This window comes from Bos taurus, chromosome 9 (assembly GCF_002263795.3).
Source record: "Bos taurus isolate L1 Dominette 01449 registration number 42190680 breed Hereford chromosome 9, ARS-UCD2.0, whole genome shotgun sequence".
NCBI classification, from domain to species: domain Eukaryota; kingdom Metazoa; phylum Chordata; class Mammalia; order Artiodactyla; family Bovidae; genus Bos; species Bos taurus.
Window position 1 is genome coordinate 22018512 of NC_037336.1, and position 20745 is coordinate 22039256.

A 20745-nucleotide genomic window follows, 5' to 3' on the forward strand; every position below is an offset into this window, starting at 1 on the left:
AGACTTCCCAACAGAAATAAGAAAAAGGAACTCTACGAATGATTTCCAACTCAGAATTCTGTTCCCACCTATCAGTCAAGGGTGGTGAGAATAAAAACAAATTCAAAGTTATAAGAGCTCCAAAAATGTACATCCTATACTTTCTTTATCAGAAAACTACCGGTTTTGATGTGGAGTGTGCTACCTCAATCAAAGAGTAAGCCAAGAAATAAAAAAACACAGCCTCTAAGAAACTGGGGATCAAACACTGGAGGGAAGCAAAGGAAATCCCCAGGATGACAATAGAGAAGTCTCAAGATCATGGTATTAAGCATGCCTGAAAAAGGCCTAGTTCAGACCAGAGAACTCAAGAGTTCTAAATGAAAATGTTTCCAATAAAAAACAAAAGTCATAAGTAATCTGGGATGTTTCCCAGTAAGGGAATTATTATTATTTATTAGTTATTCCAGGGAAAAAATAAAAGCGTAAAAAAGGAACTACAATCATACAATGGTTCTGTTGTGAATCTTAACCAGTCAAAAGAGAATTTCTTTATTGGGGTTGGAATGAACTCTGGTGTTTGAAATAGGCTCTAAACAAGAGTTGGATTAAGTCTATTAGTTGGATTTCCCAACTTGAGTGATCACTGTTTTGTTCCTCTTTCTGTTCATTTACTTTTTGTTTTTTAATAAGGAAACTGGTTTATGGCATGGCTGAAATTGTATTTACTAAGCCCAAAGCTTCCTCAGGCTTCCTAGGTGGCACTAGTTGTAAAGAACCCGCCTGCCAATGCAGGAAACATAAGAGACACAGGTTTCATCCCTGGGTTGGGAAGATCCCCTGGAAAGGGAATGGCAACCCACTCCAGGATTCTTGCCTGGAGAATCCCATGGACAGAGGAGCTTGGTGGGCTTTGGTCTGTGGGGTCACAGAATCAGATATGACTGACAGGACAGCAGAAAGCTTCCACATGTGCTTAGTTAACTGGCTCAAATTGCAATATGTTTAGTATCTTGAGAACTAATTTAAGAAGTTTTTTTTTTCCTGGTCTTTCCATACTTTTGTTTAGGAAAAACAGTAACTCTGTTTTTTTTTTTAACTTTACAATATTGTATTGGTTTTGCCAAATATCAAAATGAATCCACCACAGGTATACCTGTGTTCCCCATCCTGAACCCTCCTCCCTCCTCCCTCCCCATACCATCCCTCTGGGTCGTCCCAGTGCACCAGCCCCAAGCATCCAGTATCGTGCATCGAACCTGGACTGGCGACTCGTTTCATATATGATATTATGCATGTTTCAATGCCATTCTCCCAAATCATCCCACCCTCTCCCTCTCCCACAGAGTCCAAAAGACTGTTCTATACATCAGTGTCCCTTTTGCTGTCTCGTATACAGGGTTATTGTTACCATCTACTCCATAAACCTAACAGAGGCAGTGATCAAATCACTTTTGTATATTGCCTTATCAGAAACTAGAACATGCCTTGCATGTAGAAGCTACACAACAAATACCAATGAATCGAAACATTCTATTAAACCCATTCCCTCAAGTTTTACTCTTTTCTTTTTCACTTGGGTTTTCTCATGTCTTTTTTTTTCTGTGATCAAGTTTTATATTTACTAGTGGTTCTGACATGTAGTCTTCCTGATGGCAATCAAAATGAGTTGCCACTCTCTTCAAAATAATTTGCATTTTAATTGGGAAAAAATATTTCTTCTTACAAATAGGAAAAAAGTGGCATTAGAAGCAATGAAAGGATCTCCCCACGCCCCTCCCCTCCCCCCAGTCAAGGGTAATCTCTAGTACCCTCTTCTATGCTTGGGACAGCAACAGGGTTTTTTCCTGCCCTTCATATTTCCATGTATTTTTCCTCTAAAACTGGTTTCCACATATTCTATTAGTAGACTTTCCTGGTGGTATGGAGGCTGGGGATCTGCCTACCAATCCCATGGACATAGATTTGATCCCTGGTCCAGGAAGACTCCACATGCCACAGAGCAGCGGGGCCCAAGTACCACAACTACTGAGCCTGCACACCCTGGAGTCTGCAGGCCACAACCACTGAGCCCACATGCCACAACCAGAGAATGCCCGTGCATACCGAGGAGGACCAGTGCAGCCAAAAATAGACTTTTTTTTTTAAAGTCTATTATGATATTAGTTACCAAAAAAGGAGGATGCAAGGGAAGCAGGAAGTACAATCTATTTTACATATCTCAAAATTGCCATCTGAACTCTTTGGAAATGATTCCTATTAATGCTGCATTTATGGTTAAATTCTAATGGAGAAAACTATATAACATATTGTTAAGTAAACAGCCCTGCTTAAAAGTGACAATGACAAGCTACAATAACATGATACATACAGGGAATGTGCAAAGAAATTAGGGTGCTAGAAGAGATTTATCAAACTTCTCCATGATATATATTATTTTTATAAAACAATGAAAAAATAATGCTCTCAAATTACTTTAGCAATAAACATTAAAATACCAAGAAGAAATTTTATCTACACATATGAAAAAAATTTGAAAATCATGATATACTTGTCAAAACAAACAAAAAAATAAAGTATTTCCCAAGGTCTGATTCATAACATAAAAGCAAAGGGGAAACAAAATATTTGAAAAAACAGGAGGGGAAAAAAAAACCCAAAGCCAAGAACCACCTTAAAAGCTAATGTACAAAGCTTATTTTAATAAAAATTAGAGCATACCATGCATTCGCTGGCTTGGGGATTTTTGAAGGCGCACTTAAAGCTGTTTCCATGTTATTCATTCCTGAATTATTATCTTTGGTAGTCAATGCAATCATTTTTCGTTGCTTCTGAGAAAGTTTAACTCCATGAGAAATCATTTTTCTAGAAATTAAATTAAACCAATCAGTTTTACTGCTTCTGAGAAAGTTTAATTCCATAAAAACTAATTTTGCTAGAAATTTCTGCTTAAGAATACAGGTAATTATATTGCTTTGTGTTTATTTGATGAAATTTTACTATTAGTAGATCAAAATGACCACAAGTTTCAACAGTGACCATATGTATATATATAAAATCAGTTTATACTACCAAGGATAAAGTAATAGCTACAATGAGCCCTTGCAATAGTGTGCATCATACTTGTATCAGAAATAGCCTATACTGATTATTTTAGAGGCCAATTTCTGGCATATAATATTGTATTCCACAAGAGCTGGACTATCAACCCAACTCAATCTTTAGCACATACTTAAGAAATAATGTTATGGAGGTTAAATTACCTATTAATAGAAAAGAGCTTAGAACTAACTTTAACATCAAATGCAGAAAAATAACAGGAAAGGTCCAGTAGGTCTTTCTAATTCTTTAGGGCAAAACTATAATACAACATGTTCTTTCCTTTTTATGATTTTGTAACCAACCCCAAATTTGTCTTTGGTGTAGTTCCACATTTTTGTCTGCTTTCTTCAATTTGCATGATGGTTCTGAGATCCATGACAGGAGGGCTGACAGGACTAAAAGACATATAAAAGTTACTTTACAACCCGCTCATTACTACCCAAATATTACTGAAACTGTAAATTATATATAAGATTATTAATGAGAGGACAGTTTAGGTCCATTTTGTCAGCTGTGGTCAAATTCATAAATGAAAGCTACTTTTATATATACATACATAAGTAATAATTAAAATGTATCTAAAGTCAAATGTTAAGTGATACATGTTTAACAAGTAAGTCTAACATTAATGATTAGAAGATGCTTCCAAGTGTTCCCACAAGTATGTTTACTTAGGCAAAAAAATTTGCAACTACTTTCTGACTATCTTTAGACCATGAACCATCATAAACCAGGACATCATAATCTTTATTCCAACTGTGCAATAGAGCATATTTCAAAATATTTACACAAATGGTCCAGATGATAGTATAACTAGTAAGGCAATTAACAGTTTTAGGCCTATAATAAACCATACTAGGTAATAAAGATGAAGAACAACCTCAATAAGCATTTTGAAAGAATACTGTATTTTAATTATATTTACTCCTTCAGTTTTAAAAACTGCACTTTCTAAATAAAATTATGGATAGAATATATAGGCAAATTAACACTACAGTATAACATTAAATGAGTATCTTCTGACAATAACCGTGAATAACAACACATTTTATGAGACCTTAAATATCCTTTAATGTGCTAAAGAAAAGATAAAGTAAGCCTATAAAAGACAAAATGGTCTTCCTGAGTGGGTGTTTTTACTAATATACACTATTCATTAGAAAAAAAATGGTGATATCAAGGCACTGTGTGCATGTATGTCTTTGTTACGGAGGATTTACTAGTATTCATTAATGACACTACAAAGGCAACTATATTTTGTCTGGAAAAAAAGCCTATTTTAGCTGATTAGTAATTTGTATGCAGTTAGATCATTTTCTCTATATTAGAAATTTATATTAATGTTTTTAGATGAGCTCCATTAAAAATTTTCATTTGACTAAAAATGAACGATATTTTGCTGACTAACAAGTACAGTACAGAACAAAATAAAAATCCTACCTGAAAGAGCCAGACACCCAATTGGAAGAGCTTGTAGTATCAATTCTGTTACTGGGAATGGGCTGTGGAGCAGTTATTTTAAGTACTGGTGATTTTTCCCATGGTTTTAAATCTTCCCTAAAATATGCAGGAGGTGTACCATTAACATACGATTTAATTTTCCCCTGGAGGAAAAAAAAAATTTTTTTTAATTGAGTAATAACAGGTACCCCTAGCATAGCAGTTTACACACAGTTGGTACTCAGTAAATACTGGTTAAACTATATTAAAGAATAAAATTTTATGACAATAATCATCTAGCACTTTTAATTCACTTCTTCTATAGGTTAGTATCTTGATCAGTTTTCAAATCCTCAGTGGCTATAACCTAATTACTGGAAGCTTTGGGAGTAATTTTTAGGGAAATAAATCTGCATATTAAAGCCCTATTTACATGAGCATTAAGGAAAAATGTTAATAAATATAAGTGGTTCAAATAAGATATGAAGCAGTAACTTTAAAATTAATGTCCATGATTTGAAGAAGAAAAAAAATTAAAGTTTCGTATAAATGTCACACAATTCGCTCTGAATATACTTAAAGGACTCTGAATAAAATGAAAGCCAAATAATATTGTCACTTCAAAAGGGATGCTAAAACTATTGCTATTAAAAGAGGTCAAGGAAGTTATTGAAATAGTTATTTCCACTGCCAGGATAGATTCTTCTATTACTGCTAGAAAGGCACTTCAACCTTCATTTAAACCTCAACTGTCTTCCAGACCAACCTTAGTGTAATATGAATTGCCCCCAAACTTTTACTCTACATAAAAAAATTTAATAAAAATTTGTTTTGTATCAATCCTTGAGGCCTAGAAGACTCTTAATAAAGGGTACATTTTCTGAGGTCTCACAAATTTCTAGATATTCTGATATGTTTTGTGAAAGCACAGAGGTTAGAAAAAAATATCTGGTAAGTTAGAGGTTTTCATTCCTTACAGATTAACAACTATGGAATAAAATGTTAAGAGATGTCTAAAATATGGCCTCCCCAGAGTTGACCCGACTAGGAATTCAGCAGCTTGGTGTCAATTATGCTAGACTAGAAGAACTCTATTTCAGATTGCATTGTTCTTAAATATCATGGAGAAAAGATACTAAATTGTAATTGTAATTCAGCTCATTTTTAAAATCATTTTCCTTAGTTTTTAGCTGGTGTTAACTGACATTCCACAAAATAAATTTCAAGTAATCCAGCCATGAATATACAGGTGGTGCTACTGGTAAGGAATGTGCCTGCTAACGCAGGAGACACAAGAGACATGGGTTCAATTCCTGCATCAGGAAGATCTCTGGAGTAGGAAATGGCAACCCACTCCAGTATTCTTGCCTGGAAAATTCCATGAACAAAGGAGCCTGGTGGGCTACAGTCTATGGGGTTGCAAAGAGTCAGACACGACTGAGCAACTACATATACACATATATTTCAACTGCCTATACAGTATTGTTATACTTTACATCAATATTATATTTAATATAGAAAGATTAGAAATATAACATCATAAAGAGCTCAACACTGCCATTAAAATCTTTAAGAGTAGAAACATTAGGCAAATTTGAGAAAATTAATACTACAGGTATTATGTCACTAATTTTATATATATATATATATTTTATAAACCAGTTAGAGGAGTGTCTTAGAGTAAAACACTTGTTAAAAAGCCCAGTAAAAAAAAGCTGGGTTCTTAGTAGCTCAGCTGGTAAAGAATCCGCCGGCAATGCAGGAGACCCCGTTTCAATTCCTGGGTCAGGAAGATCTGCTGGAGAAGGGATAGGTTATCCACTCCAGTGTTCTTGGGTTTACCTGGTGGCTCAGCTGGTAAAGAATCTGCCTACAATGCGGTAGATCCGGATTCAATCCCTGGGCTGGAAGATCCTCTGGAGAAGGGAACAGTTACCCACTCCAGTATTCTGGCCTGCAGAATTCCATGGACTGTATCGTCCATGGGGTAGCAGAGTTGAACACAACTGAGCGACTTTCACTTTAGAGTAAAAACAATGAGAGACTAAACTGTCTCTAGACTAGAATTTGAAGAAAATAGTGCATTAAAAAACAAAGACAAACCTCAGACTTATCTGAATGAAATCCTGTTGTGAAGTCAGGAGACTGTAAATCTCTAGGACTACCCACTCCTGCATAGCTTCCTTCAGAGTCTGATGTCAACAGTTCTGGAAGAGACTCCACAGAATTGGTCTTACCAGACTTTAACAATCCTAAAAGGTAAAAAGTTTTTAAACATTTAAACACATATACATTAAACACATGAATTACATTTAAAGAACCAAATAATTTAATGAAGTAAAAAAACTGAAATGGAGGTTTTAAAACAAGTTTTATTCATTTCAATTACATATTAATTATAAGGAAGATTGTTATTTGGTATCTAATTTAAGAAGTGACTCAGAATATTTTCCCCCATAAAGATAAAAAAGGAAGACAAAAATAAGTAAACTCTACTCTTTTTATAAGAAAGTGTATAATTTACTAGTGGAATGTTCCCAAAATTCAAATATAAATTAATCTAATAAATAATGTCTTCTAACTTTAAGGATCAACACAAAAATTAAGCGTTCACACAACTATCCTTGATGAAATTAGCCTCAAACTCAAAATTTCTTCAAGAATAGGTCTTTTTTTTGGCCATTAAATTTAACCTTTCAATCATTATTTGCTTTGGCTACAGAAAGAGTACTATAGCAGGAAGAATACCAAAGGGAAATCAAGAAAAAAAATTTTACTTCTGTTACTACCTGAAATCACGTAAACGTTTTCTGACCTTGCTTCAAGTTTAAAGGAAGGGGCATAAATTAGTTCATTACTAATGTCTCTTCCAACTCTGAAATGCTATGACTCTAACACATGTGCTAACAATAACATCGTTTAAAACAAACCAAATGTCTGCTTTTTCCATAAACCTTTAGGTATTTGGAAAATCACTAGTTCCATGATTGTCTATCCATTTAAATATCTTCCCATCAATGTACCTATGCTTCCTTCTAAGGATGTGAGGTAATTCATGTAACACAGAGAATGAAAAATCACAGAATTTTAAACTTGAAAAGATCCTAAAATAGGAATCAAGATATGTAGTAAATGAGAAATACCTTTATATTAGCTATCTTTTAAAATATCTTTTATATTACCTAAAACAATTATTCTTTGCATTATTTATCAAACATATCAAATACCTCATTTGTACTTAAGTTGTTTGTATAAAGCTGACTATGAAAGAATATACTGTGGATAGAAATTGCACCAGTTTGTCTTACTGCTATAGATACACCTACAATTCCTTGAAGCCATATTGTAGTGTCATTATTTGTTTACACTTCAAAGTTTTATCTAAAGAAACTTAAAATTTAGGTAGCTTAATTTAGATCTAATCAGATGAATCTAGAATATAGGGCAGTCTATACCACCACTGGCCTCAACTTCTGAAAACAGAACAAAACGCTGTGAGGGGGTGCTACTCTAGTTTAAAAACACTAAAAAAACATTAATAAGCAAAGGCAATGTCAATCTTAGTAAGACATTAGATTTTCTTTTACATTAAAACAAAAAAGGCTATCAAAACATTTTTGGACAAGTAGGGAAAGTTGGGTGTAGACTGTAATACTGCTGCTGCTAAGTCGCTTCTGTCATGTCTGACCCTGTGCGACACCATAGACGGCAGCCCACCAGGCTCCCCCGTCCCTGGGATTCCCCAGGCAAGAACACTGGAGTGGGTTGCCATTTCCTTCTCCAATGCATGAAAGTGGAAAGTGGAAAATCAAAGTGAAGCCGCTCAGTCGTGTCCGACTCTCAACGACCCCATGGACTGTAGCCTACCAGTCTCCTCCGTCCATGGAACTTTCCAGGCAAGAGTACTGGAGTGGGGTGCCATTGCCTTCTCCATCTGTAATACTAGATAGTATTATTAATTAATGTCTTCCAAAGTCCAACTCTCTCCAACCTATCTCCTATCTGCAGAGATCTGATATGGCTGAGCCAAGCTGAACTGTATGCATAAGATATGTGCAATCTTTCTACTGTCTCTAGGCTTGAAACACTGCCCTATTCTCTTACCATGTCAACCTGCCTCTTCTTCTTAACTAACCTCTCTACTCTGCAAGAGCCAGCTCAGCTATCACTTTCCTCTAACAGATGTATCCTCTAACAGATCTTCTCAGACTGCTTTGTGTGCCTCTCTTGTGCTCACAGAGCAGATATCAGAGTACTCAACCACAACACACACCATTTTCTGTGGCATCCCTGAGACAAGGATTATCTGTTTCTGTAGACCCAGCAGACAGCATGTAATAGTATTCAACACATGTTAAATGAATTAGATAAGGAATAGAGTCTTGAAAGATTAGATCAGAAAATATACCCTCAAATAGGTTCCACTCACCTGTAGATGGTGGACTCTGAATAATATCTGAAAGATTATAACCTCCAGAACTATCTGATCGTTTACGTGGCTTCTTTTTTGCTTTTGTTTTTGTCTTCTTGACCATACTTTCCCTAGGAAGGAAGCAAACATAAAAGTCATTTTTAAAAAGTTACGTTAGAGGTAAAACAGAACAATGAAATTTTGAGCAATGGAATACAGCATTTTGGTCAAACAGAAAACAGAAGAATACACACGCTCTAGAGTCCCATTTATCTACATGGCCCAGAGTTCCACTAAACTTCAATATAATCCTATCACACTGTAGCTCTAGTATTTCTGTGGAAGTCAGAAACAAGGTGGTATATATGAAAATACTTCAAGAAGTAAAATACTGTACATGTTCACATACAAACTATCTGGAACTAGAAATATTTGGTGATAATTTTTAAAGCATTTCAGGGGCTGCTTAATTCTTTGAATTAAGCATTATTAACCAGGAAAGGGAAAATAACACTATCTATGAGGATATAAGTATCTTATCTCATCCAAAAATATTAAATCTCATTATATAATTTATCCCCAGTTAACACAGGTCAGCTATGAATACTATTATTTTGTAAAGGATAATATATTTAAGTCAATGTTAATTTTATGATAACTTTTAATGTGGAAACACATCATACATCCATGTCAGATATTTATAAATATCAAGTATCCCAACAGCTACCATCAAACTCCAGAAAAGAGGTTAAAAAAAATTCCTGGAACCAAGAAGAACTTTTCAGAGAGCAACATAGTTGATTATTATACTGCTGCTGCTAAGTCACTTCAGTTGTGTCCGACTCTGTGCGACCCTATAGACGGCAGCCCACCAGGCTCCCCCATCCCTGGGATTCTCCAGCAAGCACACTGGAGTGGGTTGCCATTTCCTTCTCCAGTGCATGAAAGTGAAAAGTGCAAGTGAAGTCACTCAGTCATGTCCGACTCCTAGTGACCCCATGGACTGCAGCACCAGGCTCCTCCATCCATGGGATTTTCCAGACAAGGGTTCTGGAGTGGGGTGCCATTGCCTTCTCCAGATTATTATATACTTACATATATATACACTCATACTTACATGTAGTAAATTACTTGAACATCCCAAAATTTTAAGAGGTCATTTACCAAGTAAAGGGAAAGTAATTCTATAATCAGCTGATAAACTAGCCTGAAACACAGACTGGAAATTCTAAACCTGACTTGTCAAACAGTCAACAGGGAGATTATGTAGAACCTGGAATATTTTATCAGAGGACTCCCAAATGCCAGGCACTATAGGTCATGTCTCTTGAACTAGTAGGGTTCTCTATACTGAGGGATCTAGAGGAATGGCTGATGAATCCCCTTGGTTCACCCTCCCCAGAAGGCAAACCTTTTCTCTTCTATCAAGATGGAGAAGAGGCACTTATTTGGTTCAGGAATAGATGAATGCTTTTTGAAAAATTCTCTAACAATGCTTTTTGAAATCCAACCATGTGCACTCATAAACTTAGTGCCTCTAATTCTTAAGCCTGTCAAGAATTCTGTTTTAGTCTTTTCTGTTCTAAGTCATTATTGCTCAACAACCACTTTCCAACTTCCAAAACATTAACATCTCCTGACTGCCATTTACTCCTTTCCCGTTCTCTCTACTCTAGCACAATATGCCTTTTTCATTTCTTTACTATGCTCTCTGCAGGGTTTGGAAAGGTACCGAAGATAACTGCACTTATTCAACCCAACATATTAAACTGGAAGGGTATATTCCTTTATGCTTAATTTTGTCATATCTGCAAATATTAATTATGCATTTATATCAAAGCTAAGAATGAACATAAATACCTATTTTCTATGTTAATTTTCACATCTTCTTTCAGTGTCAATACAAAAGTGCCAACAGTGTCCAAGATTGGGAATGGGGGAAGGAGAAAAGAAACGGAAAAAAAAAACAAAAACCCAAATCTAAAGCTTACGAGTAATTCTGTTCCATATTTACTTCTTCTTTCAAAAAGATATCTCCATCTTCTACATCCAAATAGCTAATATCTGGTCCATCTTGATATGGTGTAATGACTCTTCTCTCCATTGCTGGAATCTATAAGAAAAAAGATGTTACTTTTTTCTTATAAATTCTACAAAATGTGTAGAGGAATGACATCACCTACCTTTCTCTCGCCCCTTCAATCTACAACCAGTAAAAGAGCCAGAGCTCAAGAAAGGTGCTCCTTTCCAACACACTAGGACACCAGAGATTTCCACACATCTGTACATCTAAAGGTGTAGGTTGGAACACACAGAGGAAGGAGGCAGAACCACTAGGAGTGGAGTCTGTGCCTGTGATCCTGGGCCTCTAACCACGGCAGCTGAGTCCACAGCTTCAGAGACCCGAGGAGCAGCAGGCGAGGTGGCACACACATCTCTAGCCTCCTGAAAGGAGTGGTGGCGCTCACAACCACAGGCTGCTAGGTAGCAGTGGCAGTGGGTCCTGGAACCCAGCCCTCAACCCCCACCTCCCACTGTGGAGGAGCCCAGAAACCTTATACGACAGCAGACACAGCAGAGATGCCTGTGAAACTGTGCCTCCTGCCACTCTCATGCTCCTCCTCCCCCTATGCAGAGGAGACCGTCACAAAGAGTCCCAGACACTGGGGAGGGCCCAACATCCCAATGATGACAGCAGCTCTGGCCGAAGAAAGGCAGTAAGGATCAGGGAGGCACAGAAGGAATCGTGACGGCACTGAGGCACACTTCTCCCAGAGCCAGCGGAAGCTGAAAAGTGCCAGCTAGAAAATGTAATCGGACGCAACACAGGGAAGAAACCAAAACCTAGTGTTATAATGCCACCTTCTGGAAAACAAAAGTAAGGACTCTAACTTCCAACCTATCCTTAACTTCAAATGCACCTGCAAAGGAATAATTCATCAAGCACCGTATACAAGCACTATAACACTATATCACAAAAAAGAAAATATTTCTCCAGAAACCAAACTGAATCACAGAGTGTTTCAATATAACTGAAAGATAATTCTAAATAGCCGCTAACTCAAGGAGCTACAAGAAAAGTCAGAAAGGTAGTTTAATGAGCTCAGGAATAAAATTAATGAACAGAAGAAATACTTTACCAAAAAGATAGAAACTCTAAAAAAAGAACCAAACAAACATTGGAACTGAGGAATCCAACAAATAACATAAAGAATGCATTAGAAAGAAATAGAAATAGAGTTAATATATGGAAGAAAGAATAGCAAGCTCAAAGATAGAAATCTTGAAATGATACAAGTATAAGAAAAATGAGGAACAAAATATTTAAAAATGAGGAAATTCCTCAAGACCTATCTCTTTTAGGAAGGATGACACTAAGGTAATCAGTAACCCAAAAGGAGAAGAGGGAGAAGGCAGCAGAGCCTTTATTTAAAGAAATAACAGCTGAGAAAGTCCCAAATCTGGGGAAGGAACTGGATAAACAAGTACATAAAATTAAGAGAACACCAAATTACCTCATACAAAATGACCTTCTCCAAGACAACTAATAAAAAATAAAATTGCTAAGAGTCAATAGCAAAGATTTTTAAAGGCAGGCAGTGTAAAAAGGACAGTGGCCTATAAAGGAACCTCCACTAGGCTATCAACAGATGTCTCAGCAGAAACTCTACAGGCGAGGAGGGAGTGAAATGACAGTCTCAAAATATTAAAAGACCAAAAACTGTGAGCCAAGAATATTCTATCTGGGAAAGATATCATTTAAATATGACAGAGAGAGAAGGCTTTCTCCAATGAACAAGCTGAGGGAGTTCATCAACATTAGACCTGCATAATAAGACATGTTGAAAGCAGTACTTTAATAGAGACAAAAGTAAATAAAACTTTGAGCAAGATGATAAATAGAACCAGGAAACTATAGAGCATAAAGGTTAAACGGAGAAAAAAAGAAAAAAAAACTATAAGCCATTGCTGTTTGGTAGCAAACTCACAACATAAAAAGGGACAATTTGAGAAAGCAAAAACAAAAAAGAAGATGAGAAAAACTGAACAGGTAAAGCAAGGTAACATACTATCAGCAGAGAAAAGACTGTTTTTCTATGAGACGTTTTTTACAAAGCTCAGGACAACCACAAAACTTTATGTTACAGAGCAGAGAGATGAAACATAAAAAAAGAAAACACTGAGAAAAAGACCAAAGAAACCTCCACACCAAAATGACAAAAACACAAGGAAAAAGAAACAATGGAGATGTCAAGCAACCAAAAAACAAAACATAAAATTTCAGGAATGATGCTAAAGCTGAAACTCCAGTACCTTGGCCACCTCATGCAAAGAGCTGACTCATTGGAAAAGACTGTGATGCTGGGAGGGATTGAGGGCAGGAGGAGAAGGGGACGACAGAGGATGAGATGGCTGGATGGCATCACTGACTCAATGGACGTGAGTCTCAGTGAACTCCAGGAGTTGGTGATGGACAGGGAGGCCTGGCGTGCTGTGATACATGGGGTCGCAAAGAGTCAGACACGACTAAGTGACTGAACTGAACTGAACTGAAGTTCTTATCTATCAATAATCACCCTAAATGTAATGGATTGAATTCATGAATCAGAAGACAGAGACTAGGTGAATGCACCAAAAAATAGGACTCAACTATATGCTACCTCCAGCAGACACACCTCAGCTGTAAGGACAAACACAAGCTCAAAGTGAAGAGATGGAATATTATACTCCAAGCAAATGGCAGCAAAAAGGAAGCACGTATAGCCATCCTCATACCAGACAAAATAGACTTCACGCGGAAAAACGTAACAGACAAAAAATGGTCCGTATACAGTTATAAAGAGGACAACTCATCAAGAAGACATTGAAGTTACTAATGTATGTGTACCTAACCTAAGAACTATAAAATATATAAAACAATTATTAACCAACCCAAAAGGAGAGAAATGACAGTGACAAAATAATTGTAGGGAGTATTTACCACCCACTTACATCAAGAAATGGGCTTCCCTGTGGCTCAGCTGGTAAAGAATCCGCCTGCAATGTGGGAGACCTGGGTTCGATCCCTGGGTTGGGAAGATCTCCTGGAGAAGGGAAAGGCTACCCACTCCAGTATTCTGGCCTGGAGAATTCCATGGACTGTATAGTCCATGGGGGTCACAAAGAGCCAGACATGTCTGAGCGATTTTCACATATACATCAACAGACAGATCAATCTAGAAAGAAAGTCTACAAGGAAACAGTGGCCTTAACTGAAACATCAGACCCAATATATTTGACAAATCAGATTTGAACAAGAACATTCCATCCAAATGTAGCAGAATATACATTCTTCTCAAATGCTCATGAAAGTTAATTAAGGATAAGCTACATGTTGGGACACAAAAGTCTGAACAGATTTAAGAAACCCCAAATCCTATCAAATATCTTTTCTGATTACAATGGTATAAGAAAATAGAAATCAAGAACAAGAACAATAGAAAAATTACAAATATGTAAAAAACAACATGCTACAGAACAACTGGGTTACTGAAGAAATCAAAGGAGAAACAAAATTCTACCTGAAGACAAATGGAAATATGATATAGCAAAATCTATAAACAGCAAAAGCAGTACTAAGGGTTTGTAGCAATAAAGGCTTACCTCAAGAAACAAGAAAAACTTACACCTAGAGGTACTAGAAGAACAAATGAAGACCAAAGGAAATGAAGACCTTCTAGAAGGAAGGAAATATAAGGACAGTAGAAAAGATAAAGTAAGAGCTGATTCTTTGAAAAGATAACAAAATTGACAAATCATTAGCTAGACAAAGAAAAAAGAGAAGGCCTGATAAATAAAATAAAATAAATGAAAGAAAAAATGACACCAAGAAATGTAAAAGAATATAAGAGAATACAAAAATTGAAAACCAAGAAGAAATGGACAAATTCTTAGAATCATAAAACATTCCAAGACTGAATCATGAAGAGACAGAAAATCTGAATTGATGAATCATGAGTATAGAGATTGAGACAGTGATCCAAAAGCACCTAAAAACACAGATCCAGGACCAGACTGCTTCACAGGTGAATTCTACAAAATATTCAAAGATTTAGTACCTATCCTAAAACTCTTTCAATGAACTGAAAAGGAGGGAATGCTTCCTAACTCCTTCTATAAGGCCAATATCACCCTGATACCAAAACCAGACAAAGACAACACAGAGAAAGAAAATCACATGCCCTTATCTCTGCTGAACAGATATAAAAATCCTCAACAAAATATTGGCAACCTGAACTGAATGACACATCAAGAGAATTATACCACGTGACCAAGTGGGGTTCATACCAGGGATGGAAGAATGGTCAACTTCCTCAGATGGATCAGTGTGATACACCACGTTAGCAAAATAAAGCCCAAATCACGAGATCTTCTCAACAGACGCAGAAAAAGCATCTGACAAAATTCAACACCCATTTAGGATAACGACTTTCAATAAAGTGGGTATAATTTATGAAAAATCCACAAGTTACATACTCAGTGGAAAAGTATTAAAAGCTATCCTCTAACATCAGGAATAAGACAAGGATGCTGACTCTCAACACTCTTATTCAACACAGTATTAGAAGTGCTAGTCAGAGCAATTAGGTAAGAAAAAATAAAAGACATCCAAATTGGAAAGAACGAAGTAAAACTGTCACTATTTGCAGATGACATGATTTTACACATACATAGATACTCTACACATTCCACCAAAAATCTGTTAGAAATAACAAATGAGTACAGCAAAGCAAAGGATGCAAAAATCAACATACAAAAATCTGTTGCATTTCTATACACTAAGAATAAGTATCAGAAAAAGAAATTAAGAAAACAACCACATTTACAATCACAACAAAAAGAATAAAACACCTAAGAAAAGATTTAAACAGGAAGGTGGAAAATCTGTATGTTGAAAACTCTAAGACACTGTCAGAAGAAATTCAAGAAAATACAAATAAACAGAAAGATATTCCAGTCTCATGGAATGGAAGAATTACCATATTACCTAAAGCAGTCCAACTCAATAAAATCCCTATCAAAATCCCAAGAACATTTTTCACAGAAAGTTCTAAAATTTATATGGAACCAAAATAGATGCTGAAGAGTCAAAGCAACACTGATTAAAAAGAACAAAGCTGGAGGTATCACACGCCCTGATTTCAAACTATATTACAAACCCATAGTAATCAAAACAGCATGGTATTGGCAGAAAAATAAATGCAAAGATCTCCAAACAGAATTAAAGCTCAGAAATAAACGCTTGCATATATGGACTATTAATTTATAACAAAGGAGCAAATGGAGAAAGGACAATCTCCAATAAATAAATAGTGCTAGGAAAACTGGACAGCCACATGCAAAACAAATTAAACTAGACCACTATCACACCACAGACAAAAATTAATTCACAGTGGATTAAAGGCTTTAGTGTAAGACCTGAAACCATAACAGTCCTAAAAAAGAAAACATAGGTGGCAGGCACTGTGATATGAGTCTCCCAGTATCTTTTTAGATATGTTTTCTCAGTCAAGGAAAACAAAAACATAAACAAAGTGGATTACATCAAACTAGTTTCTACAGAGCAAAGGAAATCATCAGTAAAATGAAAAGACAACCTACCAAATGGGAAGAGATATTTGCAAATGATATATCAAAAAACAACTCATATGTATGAATTCAATGGTATATTTAACAAGAAAACTATCTGATTAAAAAATAGACAGGAGTTGAATACATATTTTTCCAAAGAAGACATATAGATGGCCAACAAGCATATGGAAAAATGTTCAGCATCATTAATTATTAGGGAAATGCAAATCAAGACTCCACTGAGATATCACTGTATACCTATCAGAAAGCTAGGGTCAAAATGACAACACAATATCATGTGTTGGCAAGGATGTGGAGAAAAGGGAACCCTCATACACTGTTAATGAGACTTTAAATTGGTAGAGTCACTAGAGAAGAAGGATGGAGATTCCTAAAAAATTAAGAACAGACTACCATAACTGGACATTGAACAACAGACTGGTTCCAAATAGGAAAAGGAGTACGTCAAGGCTGTATATTGTCACCCTGTTTATTTAACTTATATGCAGAGTACATTATGAGAAATGCTGGGCTGGAAGAAGCACAAGCTGGAATCAAGATTGCTGGGAGAAATATCAATAACCTCAGATATGCAGATGACACCACCCTTATGGCAGAAAGTGAAGAGGAACTAAAAAGCCTCTTGATGAAAGTGAAAGAGGAGAGTGAAAAAGTTGGCTTAAAGCTCAACATTCAGAAAACTAAGATCACAGTATCCGGTCCCATCACTTCATGGCAGATAGATGGGGAAACAGTGGAAACAGTGGCTGACTTTTTCTGGGCTCCAAAATCACTGCAGATGGTGATTGCAGCCATGAAACTAAAAGACACTTACTCCTTGGAAGGAAAGTTATGACCAACTTAGATAATATATTAATAAGCAGAGACATTACTTTACCAACAAAGGTCCATCTAGTCAAGGCTATGGTTTTTCCAGTAGTCATGTATGGATGTGAGAGTTGGACCATTAAGAAAGCTGAGTGCCAAAGAATTGATGCTTTTGAACTGTGGTATTGGAGAAGACTTTTGAAAGTCCCTTGGAGAGCAAGGAGATCCAACCAGTCCATCCTAGAGATCAGTCCTGGGTGTTCACTAGAAGGACTGATGCTGAAGCTGAAACTCCAATACTTTGGCCACCTGATGCGAAGAGCTGACTCATTTGGAAAGACCCTGATGCTGGGAAAGATTGAGGGTAGGAGGAGAAGGGGATGACAGAGGATGAGACGGCTGGATGGCATCACCGACTCAATGGACATGGGTTTGGGTGGACTCCGGGAGTTGATGATGGACAGGGAGGCCTGGTGTGCTGCGGTTCATGGGGTCGCAGAGAGTTGGACCTGACTGAGTGACTGAACTGAACTGAACTGAATTGAAGCATATTATAGCCAGGTACTCCACTTCTGGGTATTCATCCAAAGAATACAAAAACACTTATTAGTAAAGATATATGCTCCCCTATATTCACTGCAGCATTATTTATAATAGCCAAGATATGGAAGCAATGTATGTGCCCATCAAGGGATGAATAAAGAACCTGTGTTATATGCATTTGCACATATAAATACACATACACACACACACACATATATATATACACACAATGGAACACTACTCAACCATGAGAAAAGATGAACTCTTGCCATTTGCAATGACACAGATAGACCATGAGGGTATTATGCTAAGTGAAATAAGTCAGATGGAGATAGACAAATATTGCATGATTTCACTCATAGATGGAATATGAAACACTAATAAACAAAAACAAAATAAATGAACAAACTAAACCCCAAAATTCCCTTTGTACAGAGAACAGAGTAGTGATTATGAGAGGGAAAAGCAGGTGTTGAAATAGGTAAAAGGGATCAACCATATGCTAACAGACAGAAGTTAAATTTTTGGTTGGAAGCAACCTATAGAGTATACAGAAACAGAAATATAATGCTGTACACATGAAACTTATACAGTATTATAAATCAATGTCACCTGAATAAAAATAAATAAAACCATTAAAAGCCCATGTTTTTATAATTTCTGGATCTTTGCTAAATAAAAAATAACAAGACTCTGAAGCTTTCCATAAATTCCGTTTATAAAGCAATTTAAATAGACATTAATTTTATCATTGAAAATCTTTAATTTTGATTATCATGTTTTCCTGTACAGTGGGTACCTAAGTCTTATGTCCTCATTTTTAAAAGATCCTAATGAATCAGAATTCATTAGGAATTTGTTCTGCTGAGAAGCTGGGCGAAATATACTGCTTTACTTGATACTGTAACTGAAAAAAAACATAAACCTTACCATTTTCCGGTAAAACACAGAAAGGTCCTTCAAAACACCATCACTTAAAACATCAAGAGATCTAAAAAATAAATTATAAAATTCTATCTTAAGACTCAAGTAATTTAACACCTGGTAAGATTTTCAAATATATAGAGACATTTTATATTGTTGAATAAGTAACATTTATTTCTTTTAATATGTCAACAGTAACAAACTCTTTTGGGAAGTATGTGTGATTATATATTTCAAATATATAGCAAACATATTAGACAAACATACTGAATAAAGCTCAAGCAACTCTTACGAATAATAGAAAAATATTTTCTATCATAATAAAATATAAATTTTCAACTTTCATTTTCTACAAATTAAAATCCTTAAAGAGTAATAATTAATATTATATATTATAATCATATGTAATATATAATTAATTAGTATAATTAATTAATTATAATCCTACAAAAGAGTATTATATTGCTAGAACAATGGCCTATCAGGTACCTGAATTCTATCTAGAATTATCATTGTTCCTAATTATCTACATGACCTTGAGCAACTCACTTCATCTCTCTAGGTTTTAAGATCTTCATGTATAAAATGACATTTGGACTAGTTCAACTGAATTCAAAGAGGTTGTCAGGAATTTTACTGATACTTTGAGGGATCAGTAAAATTTTAAATCAGTTTTCATTCCAAAGTATACTTCAAACTATTTTACAACTAACATGAAAACATGGAGAAGGAAATGGCAACCCACTCCAGTATTCCTAACTAGAGAATCCCATGGACAGAGGAGCCTGGTGGGCTACAGTCCACGGGATCGAAGAGTCAGACATGACTTAGCAACTAAACAACAATATGGAACAAGCACATTCAAATCTGTACCATTCCAGTTTTTTTAGGATTTGAAGATAATTAACTTCTGATGCTACATCAATTTGGATGCAGCTCTCCTTTCTTAACATCTATTTGCATGTTTATTTACACTTCTGAAAAACACGTATTTGACTATAAATGTTTACATTTATACAAACAAATCTTTATTTAAATGAAACTTATGCAAGTCTACTTACGTAAAATTATTCAACATAGCACATGTGCCACCCTTAATACTTCAGCTGACAAATCTGTCACAACGTAATACTTGAAAAACAGTGTGACACATCATTTTCCAACATCATATTTTAGATATGGTGTTCATTTCACACTGTGGTTGATTCTTATCTCACATATTAAAAGAGCTTAATTTGGCAATAATGAGAAAAAATTGCTATGATTAGAATTACTAATGTCAGCAAAAATAAATGAATTTATTCTGAAACCTTTGTTCTGCCACTAAAATACCAGAGGCATTTTAAATGACATTGTCTAACATCCCATACTATTAATTTGTATTTAGAAAGCATTTTTCACCAAGTAACAAAGATTAAACGCCCATAAGAATTTTTTCTAAATAGAACCCTAAATGTCAATTATTAAGAATATCTTAGTGATTCATCTTTATAAAAAGGTAGAAAACTTTTATTTCAAACATGTTTTGAAATTAGTTTTATTAAAAATCATCCTGACTTTGAAAAGTTACTTATCAAACAACTGTTACTACTTCTAATTATATGAATCAAGGTTTTTCTTGATTATTTGCAAAAGAAGTTTCATGGGTTTTTTTCATCCTCATATGAGGATATAAAAAATCTACTTTATAAGGTTTTCATGAAAATTATGAGCATCCATACAACACTTCTAGAATGCTGCCTGGCACATGGTAGTATTATTATAACTATTATTATGTAACTACTATTATATTACTATTATTATTATTAATAACTATTATTATGGCAATAAGTGTTACCTATTATTACAATTAAAGCAAAATACAGAATTATACTGGAGACTGACTTTATTTTTTTTTTTTTTTGGAG

General features: G+C 35.5%; 1 protein-coding gene across 3 annotated transcripts in view; it reads right to left on the reverse strand.

Moving 5' to 3' along the window:
• Positions 1-20745, reverse strand: part of IBTK (inhibitor of Bruton tyrosine kinase) — a 94917-nt gene that overhangs the window by 19981 nt on the left and 54191 nt on the right. For all 3 annotated transcript variants that reach the window (NM_001206040.3, XM_005210696.5, XM_005210695.5), the window contains 7 exons: positions 18845-18905; positions 10924-11045; positions 8951-9063; positions 6625-6773; positions 4522-4685; positions 3384-3476; positions 2701-2844 (listed from right to left, as the gene is read on the reverse strand). In NM_001206040.3, the coding sequence (NP_001192969.2) occupies positions 2701-2844; positions 3384-3476; positions 4522-4685; positions 6625-6773; positions 8951-9063; positions 10924-11045; positions 18845-18905 (846 nt within the window). The remainder of the gene's footprint in view (positions 1-2700; positions 2845-3383; positions 3477-4521; positions 4686-6624; positions 6774-8950; positions 9064-10923; positions 11046-18844; positions 18906-20745) is intronic.